Source organism: Phaethon lepturus, unplaced genomic scaffold (genome assembly GCF_000687285.1).
Source record: "Phaethon lepturus isolate BGI_N335 unplaced genomic scaffold, ASM68728v1 scaffold5782, whole genome shotgun sequence".
Classification (NCBI taxonomy): domain Eukaryota; kingdom Metazoa; phylum Chordata; class Aves; order Phaethontiformes; family Phaethontidae; genus Phaethon; species Phaethon lepturus.
Genome location: NW_010525413.1, coordinates 77947 through 95095, shown reverse-complemented (window position 1 = coordinate 95095; position 17149 = coordinate 77947). Strand labels below are relative to the sequence as shown.

The following is a 17149-nucleotide window of genomic DNA, read 5'->3' as shown; positions in this document are numbered from 1 at the left end:
CGTGGTGAAAAAAGGTGTTATTTTGAAGCTTTTAAGAGGCCGTTGTATTAAAAGAACAAATAAAAGCCTGACTATGCCTACAAATTATTAACTAATTGTCTTTACACAATCATTGTACTTTCCTTTTGTGCTGTGCATTGCTTGAAACTTCCATCTTCATTTTAGTTACAGGAAAGAATAAATGATCTAGAAAAAGAGAAGGAACTCTTGAAGGAAAACTATGATAAGCTATATAACAGGTAAGCATTTATGGTGTTCTGTCTGTATTTCATCTGTTCTGTTGAAACAGAGCAGCTTCCATACTTGTTCTAAAACTCTTGAAATAGCAGATGACTTCTTTTAAAAAAATCTAATTAAAAATAAGTAGAAGTCACTTTACTTTGAACATCAATGCAAAAAGTTCTTATTTGAATTTCTAGTAAATTTTTTCTTTAGGGTTATGGTTGAAAGAAGAATGCATCTAGGTAGGCATATATTCCTTTGGGTTTATTTGATGTTATTTTACTTTATTTGGGGAAAAGTCACATTTGAATTTTTTGTGCAAGTTCTTCCAGCACTTCTCAGGGGGACTTATATGAAGTGTGGTATTTGACAGCTTCTCCAGTGTTTATTTTTGAGGGGTGGTTTGTTTTGATAATAGCTACCATTTCACTTGTACTGGTTCTGCTTGAAGTTTTTGTATAGGCTCATGTAAATACTTACAAAGGTTCCAATACATAATAAATTGTATAAATTGTATCAGCAGTGCTTACAATGAAAATACATTGCCAGATATGGTTCAGAAATTCTCTGGTACAGAAAAGAAGTAACTGTAGTCAATTGACACAAGCATCTCAAAGGAATGACCTTCAAATGAACTTTTCCTTCCTTGTGAAACCATGTGGTCTTTTACACTGAAGAGGGTTAGAAAATAAGAGAAATCTCCTAGAGCTAATAATTGCCTCAGAAAGTAGATAAAATGCTTGAAGTCTTTTCTCATATCAAAATTTTACATCCTCTTAAAATTTATTTGGTTTGTCAGTGTGATGTCTGTCAAAAAAATGACCAATGAGTAAAGACAATGCGACTCATATCAAATGCTGTTTATAGTATTTGTACAATATTTAGTATACTTTTTGTACTTTCTATGGTGAAATTAGAATTATAGTAAAAAACTCAGAATAAAAATAGCTTAAATTTTTTTTTTTTTTACATCTGAGATCTGACAGTTGTATAATCACAATATTTAGAGTTTTGTATTGGGGCAGCTGGGCAGTTGTCTCTCACTTAAGTTCATTGTAGATTCCTCCAAAGTCTGATAATGGTATAAATATTTCTGATTATGATTTTTTTTCTACTCTATCATTATGCAGAGAAATAACTCTTACTAACAAATCAACTTACAATCTTGGCTTATAATTTTCTGTTCTATTTAAATCATAGTGGGATAGCTTAAAAAGATGTTTAACTAGATAAATTTAAATATGGTACTCTCATAACCCAGTAATCTACAATATGGCTTTTCTTTTCCCTAAAATGAACTGTCTTTTCATATACTCCCATTTAAACTTTGATTCATGTTTCATCATGCCCTGTTACTACATAGGTAACAAGAAATTAGAAAGAGAAATGGATCATCCATTTCCATATAAGTACAGTGTAATAGCCAACTTCTCCTGTTGCCCATTTGAACAATGCAACTTTACTACAGCTTACCTGTTGCTAGCAGTGGATAGGCCAATGTCCACAGGTGCCAGATAATTAGTAAATATTTATTTCTTTTTTTAATGGAGGAAAAGGGGGTAAACCCATTCTTTGCTAATGTTATTTTTTTGGAAATTCATTTGAAGTTGATGGGAATTTTGCCAAAGCCAAAACTGCAAAGCTGGATCTGAAAAGTTTACAAAGAACAAGTATGAATTTGTCAGTTGACTCTTATTATTTAGTCAGTATCCAAGAAAACAATTCATTTGGATAAAAGGTTTGGAGGAATTGTTTTCATATGACCTTGTAATGCAAGTCTAGCAATGCTTAAACTCCCTCCAGAGGAAACAGTGCCAGATGTGGTTGACCATTTATAGTTACCCAGATGGCTCCAACTCCAGTGAAATACAGTAAATGTGAAAGAAATTCCACATGAATTCAAGTAGAAGTAATCTTAAAATTCAAAGGAAGAAAGCAACAGAAGTGGACTCAATTCAAACTGAAGTAAACATTAGCATTATATTCTGCATTCTAAATTGTTCTTCATTTAAACATCTAAATTCTGAATTACTATCATAGTAACTGTAAGGATTTTTCTGGCAGCATAGTCTTTCAAAAAACTGCGGTGATGTGTAGCTACATCTTTATGTGAAGTAATTGTACCTAAAGATAATGAATGCACATAGAACCAGATGTGACGGTCATTAAAACGTCAAAACATTTTCAGAAGTGTGAAAACTAAGGGTATTTGATATCTTCTCTTGCTAAGATTTATTCTTTCCTTATGGAAGCGAATCAAACTCTGAAGAGTGGTAAATCTAAGCAATATAGAACACACTGTGTGTCTTCTCTACCTATGCAGTATTATAGAAATGTTTGTGGGTTCCATGCATTATATTCACTGCATATTGTCTTCGGAATTATAGCAAGGTGAAGTATATATTGCTGTAGGACTTAGAGGCATTGCTTAATTTCATGCATCCTATAAAAGACAGTCTATCACACTAGAAGATGGTATATGCCTAGAGAACTGTATAGTAAGCGAGATAGATATAGTATGAGAAAAAGACAAAATACAGGTAGAACTTTTTATGAAGATCACAAATCAAGAATATAAACTCACGCTATATACTTTAGAGTCTACAATTTAAGCTTTTTTTTTTTTTGGTAATATAAAGGTCATTCTTCAAATACATTAGATATAAATGCACTTATATGTACTTAAAACCGCTTTATGTGGTCATAGCCATCAAAACAGGCAGTTCTCTTTCAGTCAGCATGTACAGTCTTCAAAGCTATGTGGGCTGTCCCTTTTGTGATATTTCTTTCTTATTCTCTATGTTTTCTTGGCTGAAGCTTTTGTTACATAGATCTCTGGGAGAGAGAGATTGATAAATAGATAGATAGATACCAGAAGATTTTTTTAATACATTTATATATGTGAAAAATAACTTTTTTAATAGTGACCTTCAACAAAGTGAAGAGTTGAGGAACAGACTCTTGTTTAAAAAAAACCTCTACAATTTCTGAGTTTTCACAGAATACAAAAGTCAATGAACCGATTTATGATTGATTAAGATGAAGGACACTTTTCCAGTCAATAAGAATACAAGTATTGAATAATAATAATACAAAGACCATAGTACTCACTGTCTTAATTATATGAAAGCACATTACATTGCATTGTCTTTTTATCTACTGGGAATTATGCTGTAAATTATATAACATAGTTAATTTTGTTTCAATCTGAGTTAAACATTTTGTTGTGGTTTCAGCAGTTCTGGTTCTGTGTCCATGCAATCCTTATTGCACATAGATTGGTAGTTTACAAGTAAATAATGTGTTACAGGCAAAATAGTTATTCTAATTTCTTTGCCCATCTCTGTTTTTTATTTCTTAAAGTAGGAGAAAGATTACTTTATATGTGCTTCTTAATCAGTATCAGAATTGTTGTTTTACAGTATGAGAAAACTGTTGTCACTTTGTGGTCAACATTTCTTTGAAAGGGCAACTGACTTTAGGCTCTGCATGTTTCACAGATTTAAAAGAAATCAGGTGGGTGATCCCAGTTCTCTACATTAAGAGGTTTTGTATGCGGAAAGAATGGTTTTGTCAGTTGTCAGTTGCTGAGGTTTGGAGTTGTGGATTACTCTGGGATAGGCATCTGAATTCCGTTTCTAGTCCCACAAATGTTGCATGCTGCCAACTTTTCTGACTTTGGAGCTCTAAATTAAGGCCAGTTCCTTTGCTCATCCCACAAACTCTTTCATGTTTTTTAACCGCAGCCTGAGAAAGGCGCCTTGGTTTCAACAGCAGCAGACCAGCATATGTTTACTTAATTCCTAAGACATGATGACAGTGGTCTTTGTGCCACTAAAAGCTTTTTTCTTTATTATTTTCTGTTGAAGCCGATTCCTAAAAGTTTTTCACATGCCACATGTTTTATTACAGTGTCTTCAGTATGACCCATGAACAGCAATGGATATTAAAGGAACAGCAGCTGAAACTGCAAATTGCTAAACTAGAGAATGCTATCAAATCTGATTTAGCAGACAAAAATGAAATCCTTGACAAGATCAAAGTAGAAAGAGGTATATTTCTGAAATAACTATCATTTTGTCATGATGTGAGATTCTCCTGTGTTGCAGTTCAGGTATATTGCCCAGAAAAGTGTAGTTTCTGTTGTTGGTGATTCCAGAGTTGCCTTTTAAGTGTACATTTGAACAATAGGCTTATGTTATGACTAGCTATTAAGTACCAAAATTGACCCAATACAGGTTACGTGCTGAATTAGGATCATGTAACTCCAGCTGCCTTCATTCTTCATCTGTTGGGTTAATATTTACTCTTTATTCTGTATTTGTCCTCTCTTCTACATTGATAATTCTTATGCAAAACAAGACCATCTGACAGTCCCTCTCAAATTATAAATGACTATTCTAATTTTATTTACTGTACAAAGTTACATGAAGCCTGTATAGGCCCTTGAAGATGGTTGACTGTCTTTCAACTTTGTGAATTCATAATTTTTTAATATTCTCAGTATATGCTAATTTTTATTTACAGCTGTGTACATTTACAATAATACAGTTCTCTTCTAATCTACTGAACAGATTATTTCATATGCCTTTTTCCCATGCCGTAGGACAACTTCTTAGTGGATCTTTAAGACCTTGCAATATTTTTTTTTTTTTTTTTTTTTAATCTCAATACTGTGATATATTGTGGCAGCATGAAGTTTACAAATAAGAGTACTGGCAGGAAGTAAACTAAATGTTTTTAGAGTTGATTCTTCAAATGTGTATTTTTAAAAGATGTATTTCTGTGGACAACCTAATAGAATCGAGTGGGCCAATTTGTGAATAATTCTTATGATTATTGCTTGAGTTCAGCATGTGCTTACCATTAAGATTCTGAGTAGCTCTACTGACTTCAAATACCAGCTGAAATATTTAAACATTTTATTTGACCACAGCAAGTGTTTGCAAAATTAGCCTTAAGTGATACTGAAATAAATAAGATGGCTTAAGCTACAAAAATATGAAGTTATGACATATTGACAGTCAGAGGCAGTTGTTAATGAGAGTTTGATTTATGCAATGCAAATCTTAAAGTGGTATCAAAAGCATGAAAATGTTATAGGCCATACTATTATTTGGTTAAGATGAATGTGGAAAATCAGGCAACAGCTTCCATCTTGTATCCTTCCTACAGGCGTTATTATTAAGTGTTAAGTCTTTACCACCCCTTCCCCAGATTGGGACTTAATAGCTTGTTGTACTCATAAACCTGATCACCACATCACTACAATTCTGTTGAAATTTCTGTTGAATTGAACTTGCTGCAGCTTAAGTAGATACTGTAATATCCTTCAAGGCCTATGTACCTTGGATTTTATTACAGAACTTAGGCAGTATAAGTGTAGTAGAAATAGTGTCTTGTCTACTCTTTGTAGTTTGGCATATGAATCTTTTTTCAAAACTTCTTTTCCAGGACCAAGAAAGATGTTAAAATAAATGAAGCTTTAAAAATTCTTAATGCTACAGGAGACTAACATCATCTTGCCTTTTTCCATGTCCTCCTTCAGTATTTCTCTTTTAGAGTGATCATGTAATCTGGATCTAAATTTTTTAATCGTATTTTTCTGTCCATTTAGACAGAAAACAGAATAACTTATTTCACATTGTGACTATGTTTGCTGCTTTTTTTTTTTTTTAATATGGTATTTGCAGATGCTTTATCACACTTCCCCTGGCCCCGTTTCCCTTAGGCATTTATTCTTGTGTTTCTTGTCTTTTCAATATCTCTCAGATTCTCAGCAATAAATTACAAAAGCTCTTTGATTCATGTTCATTGTATCTTCCTGACAGTATTGTTTCATGCAAGTCCCAAAAGGGTGAAATAAGCTAATATAAAATCGAAGTTGAAACAATTACTATAGCAAAGATTGCTGTCACTTATCTCATAAATTCATACAGTGTATCTCTTTACCTGCTAATATTTATGTCAATAATTTTTATTTTTCATTAATACAATCTAATTTCTTGCTGCATTTGTTGTTTGTAGTTATAGTACTGTTTTACACAGAGCACACTATTTACTAACTGAAGTTTTTTTACAGCTGTTTTAATGGACAAATATTTATTCTGTGTCAATAAAAGCTGACATGTAACATATACAAGTAAAAATGATATTTCACTCCCTAAATATTTTTTTGTCTATAAAACTGCCACAAAAAAATCAGCATAAATGCTGTTCCAGTTTTATTCCATGGACTAACGAAGACGACAATCCTGTTGTCCTAAACTGGACCTAGACAAATAGAGGGTTTGGCAAGGATAGATGCTGTTGTACACGATGATAGGTAATAGATAGATGGGGTAGTAAGCAAAATAGGTCTCGGTTGTCTTGGAAGTATGTGCTTTTTCATCTTTTTTAGTCAGGCTTTTGCTGATTAAAATGCTAATTATTTTCATGTTTTGCAAATATGTAGAAATATTTAATATGGAAGGCGCCTGTGCAAGTTTATTCAAATGCTGATTTTTAATGGGATCGCATATATTGGCACAATGTGTATCTTGATTATGGCTGAGAGGAGTACTGTTGCACTGCACCCTCAGGTGCAGAGGGCTATCTGCAGCTCTGTAGTCTGCTTCCACTCGTGGCTCTGCAGCCTTTTATGCAAGCTGCTGTGGCAGTGTTTTTCCCTCTTTCTTCTGCTGTTACTGTCTAGCCTTGCTACTGAAAACCCTGATCTTGTTGTGATGATGTGTTCTTGTGGGATGCGGTCACCAATGGTGCTGTTGCAGTTTTTGGGTTAAATTAGGGGAAGGAAGCTAAGCAGCAGCCAGCATGCCGCACCAATGCCAATCCAAGTGCGCTCCAAACAGTGCTGATAGTATTGTAAGTGGAAACAACCAATAGAGAGTTTGAGTGGTTCCTGATGAAAACCAGTGTAGTTATATGGGAAAACTGAATGGCAGGATCCTCCTGTTGCTTCTGTTCCCTAAAGGCTATTGCAGAAATATTCCCTTTCTTCCTGCCTCTTTCCCAGCATGTCTTGCATTTTTATCTTTGGTTGGGATCCTGGAAACACAGCCTGTTGAGAATCTGAAGAGGCAACATGCCCACTGAGGTAGACTGAGCTTTGCTATTGACAGATTGGCCCACTTCAGTACAACAAGTTGTTGAAATTGCCTCAATTTGAACAAAAGCTTGTTTCCTTTCTATATACTATTCACAGTTTTGAAGTTAACTTTTTAAGCAGCAAGTATTAAAAATGTGTGCAAAAACTTCACTGGGGTTCGTGTCAAAAAAGAGTGGACTGAGCTTGCTACTCTTGTCAAACAATTCATCACAATGAGATGGAAGTACTTGAGGAGGGATATCTTGTTTCCTTATTCCTGGACAATTGCCAGCTCAGATCTCAGTTTATATTGTAGCGAAAAGAAACAACATGAGCACGAGGAGTCCTTTTTCTCTGTGGGATATCTCCCAACAGATATAGGTCTTTCGGATATATTATTTGGGAGAGTCCAGAAGACTTAATTGCTGCTAAGTGTTTCACCATCTTTTATGATGGCCTGCCTTCTCTGCCCATTCAAAAAGCTGATTTTCATTGTTTTCTTATTTGCTTTCTAATTTTTAGCCCTTAGCGTTTCAAATTATATTTTCTTCTCAGTTGTACAAATGCATTACATTTTCATCACAACTGCAGAGAATTAAAACCTTACTGGTGATTATGTGTTTGAATTGAAAGTGACTCTTGTTGCATCCCAACACATGTATAAGTCAGGCTATTCTGTATAGGAGTAATGGCATTACAGACGATTCATTTTTAGTGAAGATGTCATTTGATATATAAACTCTGCAAAGTTACAACTAACCTGATGTCAATTTTTGAAGCATTTCAAACCCCTTGAGACTAGCATCTCAGCCACCTGTTTCCCGCTCAGTTCGAGCCTCTAAACTGAAAAGCTGTTCCCTAAAAATAGCTAAGTTGTGCATCATGCCCTGAGGGTCAACAGAAAAGATTCCAGCATTAAAAAGATATTGTGGACTATTGCGTTGAAAGCAGCAGAATATACTGTAAACTAAGTATGTAATGTTTTACCAGTCAACTCCCACGAGTGCAGATGGGAATTACAAAGGCTAATACTTGCACGTCAGGTTGACAGTTAACATTTATATCATTCTGACTGAAAATATGAACTCGTAGTATTTAAGGACATGGTATGAGAATATAACTTTGTGACTTTCAAAAAACAAGAAAAAATAGAACAAGAAGAAACATCGTTATCAAGAGAATAAGGAGTTTGGCCACGGGAGGAGAGTGAGAGAGTGCTTTTGTTCCTTAGAAACCTCAGTGATTTTGGGAAAGGCTTGCTTTTAATGCTTTTCCATGTGAAAGAAGGTATGTTATAACTAAATTATTTCATCTAATCCTTAAATTTTTTGTCACATCATATTGAGAAATCATTGTGGATGTAGCCATGCATTAGTGGGTATTTGTGCAATATCTGTGTAACTTTCTGCTGATAAGTTTAATGGTGTTTAGTCATTCACACTGACAGGGTTTTATAACCTCTCTATTCCCCTCTTCCTTCCCTTTCCCCAAAACAGAAAGCTGAACTTAGTTTGGTATATCTTTCTGTTTAGAAATACACAAAGTGTAGATTTTTGATGCTATAAGTCCTCTTTTAATGAAAGTAAGAATGTTTGGCTTTTTTTAATCCATACACCTATACCAGACCAAAGAGGAATAGTTTTCTATCCCTCACTTTCTGTTTGTTAATACCAAAGATTTCCCTATACAAAATAAATTAGCTTCTACATTTTAAAAGGAAATTTTCATGCATAAGTTAGTATGAAAAAACAAGTTTATAATATTGATATTTATGTTGAATTAAGTAGAGTATTTTGTTCTTTTTCTTCATTAAGACCAAAAGGAAAAGCTGATGCAAGAGAACAAAGACCTGCAGTTATGCTACTTGGAACATAAGCAACAACTAGATGAACTGAAAAATCACATGGAGTTTTTGACCAAGGTGAACTCTATTTCTCTTTAGAATATGAGCAAAAAACACTATTCTATGTTTTATGCATAGTGTAAATGCTTCTTGAAAGTAAAAGAATACAGAAATATAACTGTTTGTTTATTCATGATACCAAGCAAAATGTCACGTCTACTGAGAATGCATCTTGTTATTCTGAATGTATTTCGTCGATATTCATTCACGTCTGATAACACCTTTTCATTAAGTATTTCTGTTTCAGGAAAGTGATATTGATGTGGCAGAACTCAGTGAAGCCCTCTTGCTTATAAAGGTAACTTACAAAGAACGAGCGTATGGGAGTTGAACAAAATTATCTTTAAGGTCTGTTCCAACCTAGACAATTCTATGATTCTATATATGTTGCATTTATTCTTTTTTTTTCTATCTTTTTCTTTCTTTTTTTTTTTTTTTAATCCATTGGCTGACTGTTACATGTTTTCTACACAATGCCTGGAATTTTCAAGGGCTGAATTATTTGTGCATGTTTTACTAGTTGATGCTTCAAGCTCGTCTATGTGTTTTGTCATTTTTCAGTTACAGTGAAACAGAAGGGAAGATGAAAAAATTGCCAGGATGAAATCTAGGGTTATGCAGATAATTCATTATAACATCAAAAGTGAATTAGGCCAGATTCACAAACATTTAAAAAAAAAAAACAAACCACCTTACTTTTCCTTAGTTAAATGATTTCTCATGCCATCTTGTTCTTTCTATAGTATTTCTTAAAAAACACATTTGCCCATTAATTCAGTAATTTATGGGTACTTTAAGCATGGAAGTTCTGAAATGCGATACAGCAATGCTTAGCATCTTGTCTTTGTTAAAAAAGAAAATCAAAAAAACCAGAAATGTTCTATTTTTTCTTTTGCACATAAGTTGTAATTTTATTGTTTACAGCAAAATTGAAAATGAAGTAGGGGTGGTGGGAAGAAATCAGTAAAAAAATAAGCTTGCATGAAGTTTCCACTGTTCCAGTGACTTATGTTTTATTTTCTTGGGGAGGTGTTTACTGTAAATAGAATCTTTTTCTGCTACTGAAATGCAAATGATAATTCTATACTGATTAAAAAAAAGAAAACAAAAACCAAACCAAAACAAAAACCCCTAGATGAAAATTAAAATCCCAGTATTAATAACAGAAGCAATGTAGATATGAGAATAATAATTCAGGTTTTGTACATTCACTGAAGCAAAATTATTAATTATGTGAAAGGCAAATATATTAAGGGTTTTGTATTTTCATTGGATAGACAAGAGTGATTGCTTCTGAATATCTCATACATTGTAATTGGTTCTTGATAATCACGAGATTACATTACAGAATACAATCCTGACACTTAGTGGTCTACCTCATTCCTGATTTTTGTGTTACCATATGCTCAAAATTTACCAAGTTACGCTTACTGTCTCACTGTTGTTCTAAAATTATACCCCAGTGTTACACTTAACCAGGCACAAATACATCCAAATATTTTGCATAAGTTTGTTCTAGTAATTTTTCAAATTTGCTCCAGGTTCGAAAGCAGCAGAAGAATGGGGACCTTATGTTTTTGGAAAAAGTGGAAGGTGATAGCCACAAAGATTCAGAACACTCCATGCGGGAGCTGCAATTAGCACATGCAGAAACAGTGCAAGAACTTGAAAAGACAAGGAATATGTTAATTGTGCAGCACAAAATTAACAAAGATTACCAGGTACTAAACTCTACTCACAATGGAAAATAACCTGATAATAACTTTTTAACATTTGTAGCAGTAGAGACTTGCAAATTCAGCAACAGAGTCAGTCTGTTTGTAGGTAACCTAGCACAAGATTTGCTGTTGTTGAAAGTATTGTTTAAAAAGCATGAGATCCAAATTACTACAGCTTTAGTCTTTAACTCACAGTGATCAAAGCCCTCAAACCATGCCTTCTTGGGATTATCTCTGAGCTCTTACCATGTCCTCACAGGAAAAATAGTAACTGTACTTATCAAGCAAGCTTTCTTTTCCACAACACTCTGCTTTTACTTTCTTGTGCTGGATTATTGCAGATCATATTTTGACTTTTCATTCAATTAATCTAAGTTTAAAATAGCAAAATCATTAAAGAAACTATTAGAAACATTGTCCTGAAATAATAGCTAGTCTGTTTTTCTTAATCATGTTTTTATATTTTGCTTAAGTTCAAACTAATTGCTGTATTGCTGAGTTAAAAATGGATGCTCTCTTTGTGTACTCTAAATGTTCTTTCCTCAAATCTGTGTTTTAATTTGTAGCCAAAAGCATGTGCATCATCAGTGCAGACAAGCCTCAAAAGTCCTTTTTACATGCAAATTTTTTTCAGACTGAAGTAGAAGCAGTGACACAAAAGATGGAAAGTCTACAGAAAGACTATGAGTTAAAACTGGAACAGTATGTCCATCTTCTTGATATTAGAGCTGCACGCATCAGAAAACTAGAAGGTATTTTTATTTTTTTTTTATATATATATATAAAAATTTTCATGTTTTGTCTCCAAGTTGCAGCCCGTGTACTAAAGGACTGCATGATGATTTATGTCCTAATTCTGTAAGCATGTATTTCAATTTCTTCATCATTTGCCACTGGTTATTGTGAGGCTGGGCAACTGTAAAGGGCTTTGCTTATAGGTCTGCCCACTTGACATATTACAGCGGTTAAAAGTCAAATGTATTCTTTCTTTCCCTGGCAAATTTAGTTCAACCCTATGAAAATATGTATCTTAAGTCTCTGCTACATTTGCGTAGTGATACTTATTTTGATCATTGCATAAAACTTCTGAATTTTTGCTTGTTAACTCCCTTGTAATCTGTTATTAATTGTTAGGGACCTGTGTCTTTTCTTATTTTGGAGGTATGCTTGATTGTTGTCAGTGTGCTAAATGACCAGTAGATGTATGATTTTTAAATGTGTGATTTCTTTTTTGTAAATGCCTTTAAGAAAGTAACATTGTTAATGTAATTGAATTATGCTTTTTTCCTCTCTACTCAGTCATTAATTATATTTGATTTTTAAACAAGATGGTCATATTGTAGTTCTATTTTATTTTACTTTACTTTATTTGTTGCAGCCCAACTAAGAGATATTGTCTATGGTACAAAACCACATAAATCCAGACCAGAAATATTGCCAGGTGATCCAGTGGGTGAATTTGATGAAACTTTACATTTAGAAAGAGGAGAGAACCTTTTTGAAATTCATATCAGCAAAGTGACCTTCTCTTCTGGAGCTATGCACGCTTTTGGTGACCATGAACCTGCAACTTTCTGTACTTATGCATTCTATGACTTTGAACTTCAGACAACCCCAGTAGTTTATGGGCATACACCATCATATGACTTCACTTCTCAGTATCTTGTGCAGGCTGATGACTGCTTCTTGCACTATGTACAGCAAAACAGTATCACACTTGAGGTTCATCATGCATATGGCACAGATTATGAAACAGTAGCTGCATGTCAACTGAAGCTCCATGAGATCTTGGGAAACAATGGGAAGATCTACAGCACAGCAAATTTAGTTGGTAATTAACATAGCAAAAAGTATTCTGTTTGATGCAGCATTGTAAGTGACTATTAAGTAATGTGTATTTGGCCTACAATGAATTAATGTATTGCTATTTCAAAAGGGGGGGGAAAACAAAAAAGCTTTACACAACATGGTATTTCCTGTTGGATGTGCAGAATATCCCAGTGATTCTACTGCCAGTTGTGGGAGAGGTCTAACAGGTGCAGTTTTGCCAATAATGGCGGAGGACAAAGGTGGAATTAATAGAGAGATCCTGAAGTACGTGACTTTAGAAGTATGTGACGTGCTGGAAATTACATTAGAGAATCTTGTCTGAAAATAGCAAGTGATTCTTTGTCTTGTATAAAGGTTACTTCGAAATGTTACTACTAGACATGTAAAGAAATTTAATAAAAGATAGTATCACCTCACTCAACAGAATTATACAAAAAGAGCATGGAGAAAAGTAGTTAGTAGAATAGTGTAGTACTATTCATATGTTAGAATTTCTCTGTGAATACTGTAGAGAAGTTATTTTAAGATGACTGACATTCTTTTTCATTTTGCTTTATTATTTTATATATAGTTAAATGTGTTTTAGTAATTTAATGCGAATTTCTTTCATCTGAGACTGATAACAAGGGGGCCCTACTTCAGCTGTGAAACATGCAGTGATTTCAGTGAAGTCTTGTAATATATTTAAATGAAATAAGTCTACTTTTGCTTATGCAATTTCTCTGTTTGGCAGAATTTACATTAAAAACAAAAACATTTCTGCATTATAAGACCATCAAACATCAGGGCTTTGTATCTGACCCAGTGTCATAAATATATATCCCCTCATTCCTTATCAATAAATAAAGGAAAAATGGTTACAGTGGTTGCTATTTAAACTGGTAAGCCAGAGGTCTTCATATAGTAGTCGCAAGGCATCAAAAAGGTGCAAATGATGGTGATGATAGGTAATAATATTTTGTGTAGTAGCATAATCTATGGGGGAGTTGGTTTAGGTTTTGTGCATTTTTTCCTTTTAATTTAATTCATTGTTAAAAATAATTTTAAGATATCCCAGACAAGCCTTTTTTAAGAAGTACTTAATATTCCGTGCTGCTTACTTTTTCTTTTGAAAGTATTTTGTCAGATCAGTATATTCAGAGACCTTTAACTGCCTCCTTTTGTCAAAAATCTGGTTTAATAAGCCGTTGTAAGTGGCATTTTTTCCAGTAATTTAATGTGCATACCACTTTGTGGGACATTTCCAACTGTTGACATACAAAACTGTCCTAAGATTTATTTGTTTTAAAGAGATTAAAATAATGAACTTCACTCTATAGATTGGACAGTAAAGGATGCAGATTACAATATGAAAAAATAGTCATGTTTTGGATCATACATGTAGAGCCAGAGGAGTTGTTGTTTCTGTTTCTAACAGGAACTGCACATCTCGTGTCACAAATGCTGTCATCATGCATAGTCACAAGATAACTAATGTTTCATTTGTGGTGTTTCCTAGCTTTTGACTTCAATATATTACTGTTGAAAAGAAAATTAATGCAATCCCTTATGTATTTATTCCGAAGGAGTCAAAGGAAAAGGAAAAATTCAAAATTATGGTACAGTAGAATACTGGATCAGATTACGAGTTCCTATGGATCAAGCTATTAGCCTCTACAAAGAGAGGTCAAAGGCTCTGGGGTATATAACATCCAATTTTAGGAAATGTGAACAACCATCCCAGGTATGTTTGGGTTTGTACTGCATAGTTTTGGTAGAATCAACTGTTGAAAATTACTTTTTCAGTTCAAATACTTTACTTAAAGTCTTGATATGTTCAAGGTTAAAGTTAAAGGTTCTTGAACTGGAAAATACCTTTTGCACTTGAATGTTTTTCATATAAAGAGATGAAGAACCAGTTGAATTATAGCTTTTCTGAAGGGACAAAGTCTTAAACTTCAGGTATTTGTTTTTGCTGAAATTGTCACTAGAATATTTGAAATTATTATACTTAATTTTCTTAACATCGAAGTGCCAGATTTTGTTAAAATTTTGTTCTATTAACATTTTGTTCTAGTACCATATTCAGGAATGTTAAACCAACTGGGTGTCAGAACAGTATAACAGCTGAAGTGGTTGTTCAGAAAGGTCTCAAAGTTCTTAATGCTTGAGTATTATGAGATTGAGATTATTTCTTTTTTTTTTCTTTTTTTTTTTCCCTTTTTGTTTTAGCTGAACAATGAAGAGAATTTTGATTATATAATGCACTGTGTAATCATATTTAAGTAAGGGTCATAAAAAAATGGACTTTCAGACATCTTCAGCAATTGTTTAAGAAAAAAACATTTAGGTTGAAATGTATAAATTAAAACATTTTAGTATTTCTAACAGGCATTTTTTTTTTTATCTATAGCTGTTTAAATTACTCTAAGTCTGGAGTAACCTTAATGTTTTATATTATTCCATAACATAAATTTTATTATACCAGAATCTCAATGGATTCCATGATGTAATCTCAGACGTATATTTAGTGTATGAATTCTATTAAAGGTCAGTGTGGGCATTTTCAGAATAACTTCGTGTTTGATAACATCGTAACATTTGCTTTAAATCTGATTTTTTTAAAAGAATGAAAGGTATTTTTAACTAACTCTCAAAATCTGGCCATTGTTAAATGCCAAAATCTGTTATTTCGTTTTCTGTATTTTTTCATTATGTTATTTTAATCTGTGTTACCAATTCAAACACAGTTGAAAGGTAAGGCATGTGGAACAGAGCATTTTGTTGTAATTATTGTAAAATTGCAAATTCAAACATGGCAACTGAAATATACTGATTATATGGGAGAAAATAAAACAGGAACAATGGCAGAAATGAAGAACAGCTTCTCCAGAGCTGTTTGAACACCACAGTTTTCAGAAATGTTTCATGGCAGACACTAAATGTCCTATAGCTATAGCAGATGGTTACATTATGTTAAGAGTTCTGTCGATCTGCAGCTGCAAAAGTAGCTTCAGTTGTGCGTTACAAAATTTAAGCTTTCAGTAGTTAAACATACATATAAAATTTTCTGTCCTGTATAGTGGCAGAAATCATGGAGACATGAACTGTGCATAAACTGCTATAATGTTTTATCCAGTTCTGTATGTAGCCAGAAATAGTAGTCCTGAGGTTGCATATTAAGGACTTCATGTTTGGTTTTCTTATTAACTATTTCAGTGTGGATGATTTAGTCAAAATACTTACATTATGTCACACAAAATCAAGTTGATACATATTTCTCCATATACCAGAAGGCAGAACTCTTGCTTTCACAAGCAAGAAAATTATGTACAAGTAAGGAAAATATCTGTGACATACTACAGTAAAAAGTTAAAACCTTTTGAGACCAATATAGATGGGGATTACTCATTTAAGATAGTCATGTTATTTGTTTTCTTCTTATTCTTTAATTTTTATTAAAATGAATTTCCCCGTTTGCCTGCTATGGGTTCCACAGTATGTGCAAGCCAGGCTGATAGGTAATTAAAAAAAATTGTGATATTTTTATGATTGATTATTATCAATAATATTGATATATTGATATCAACATAATATCAATAATATTGATTATTTTACTTCAGACTTTTATTATTACTCTTCACATGCTGATTTCTAATTTTTTTCTAAATTGCTTATGTAGGTAAAGGTTTTGGAGGAAAAAAACTAGAGAAATCTGCAGTGCAATTTTTATTATTGGAAAAGTACATATATAAAAGGGACTACAGTTATAAAAAGTTCTTGACACAGACTAGCTGTCAAGATCAGAATTCTTAACTTTAAAACTTCTAAAATTTTAAGGATATGAATCACTCTTAAAACTCTGATCCTCACTGCTTTGTAGATAATCAAATGACATATCGATTTTAAAACTTTAGCTTATACCAACAACCCAAATGAGATGTCATTGAATTTATAGAACAAGTAATATTTTGACATATAAAATTAAACAGTAGTTGGAGTGTCATTGAAATAATCAGTTATTTGTTCTATTTATATAGCTCTTAGAGTTTGCCAACATAAGAATTCTAATGTTTTTAATTTGACTTCTTTTTCATTTAAAGCAGCAGATACTCAGAACTGCCCCAGTCAGCACTTCAACAGATGGCAATTCAAATGAACTCCACATTACGATAAAATGTTGTAACAGTCTGCAATCCGGAAAAAAACATCTTCAGCCAAATCCGTATGTTGTCTACAAGTTCTTTGATTTTGCAGACCATGATACTCCCATCATTACTAGCAGCAACAATCCACAAATAGATGACCATATGTGTTTCCAAGTGCCAATGAATGCAGATTTAGACCGATACCTAAAATCAGAACCCTTAACCTTTTATGTATTTGATGATGGTGAAACGGAAGAAGGTG

General features: G+C 33.2%; 1 protein-coding gene across 1 annotated transcript in view; it reads left to right on the top strand.

The window, feature by feature from the left end:
- RPGRIP1L (RPGRIP1-like) overlaps window positions 1–17149 on the top strand; it is a 70757-nt gene that overhangs the window by 19828 nt on the left and 33780 nt on the right. Inside the window, exons 8-16 of the mRNA XM_010282729.1 lie at window positions 166–239; window positions 4135–4274; window positions 9124–9230; window positions 9460–9510; window positions 10754–10933; window positions 11565–11682; window positions 12309–12761; window positions 14335–14473; window positions 16827–17149. The exon at window positions 16827–17149 is cut by the window's right edge and continues 81 nt beyond it. Coding sequence (XP_010281031.1) covers window positions 166–239; window positions 4135–4274; window positions 9124–9230; window positions 9460–9510; window positions 10754–10933; window positions 11565–11682; window positions 12309–12761; window positions 14335–14473; window positions 16827–17149 — 1585 coding nt within the window. The remainder of the gene's footprint in view (window positions 1–165; window positions 240–4134; window positions 4275–9123; window positions 9231–9459; window positions 9511–10753; window positions 10934–11564; window positions 11683–12308; window positions 12762–14334; window positions 14474–16826) is intronic.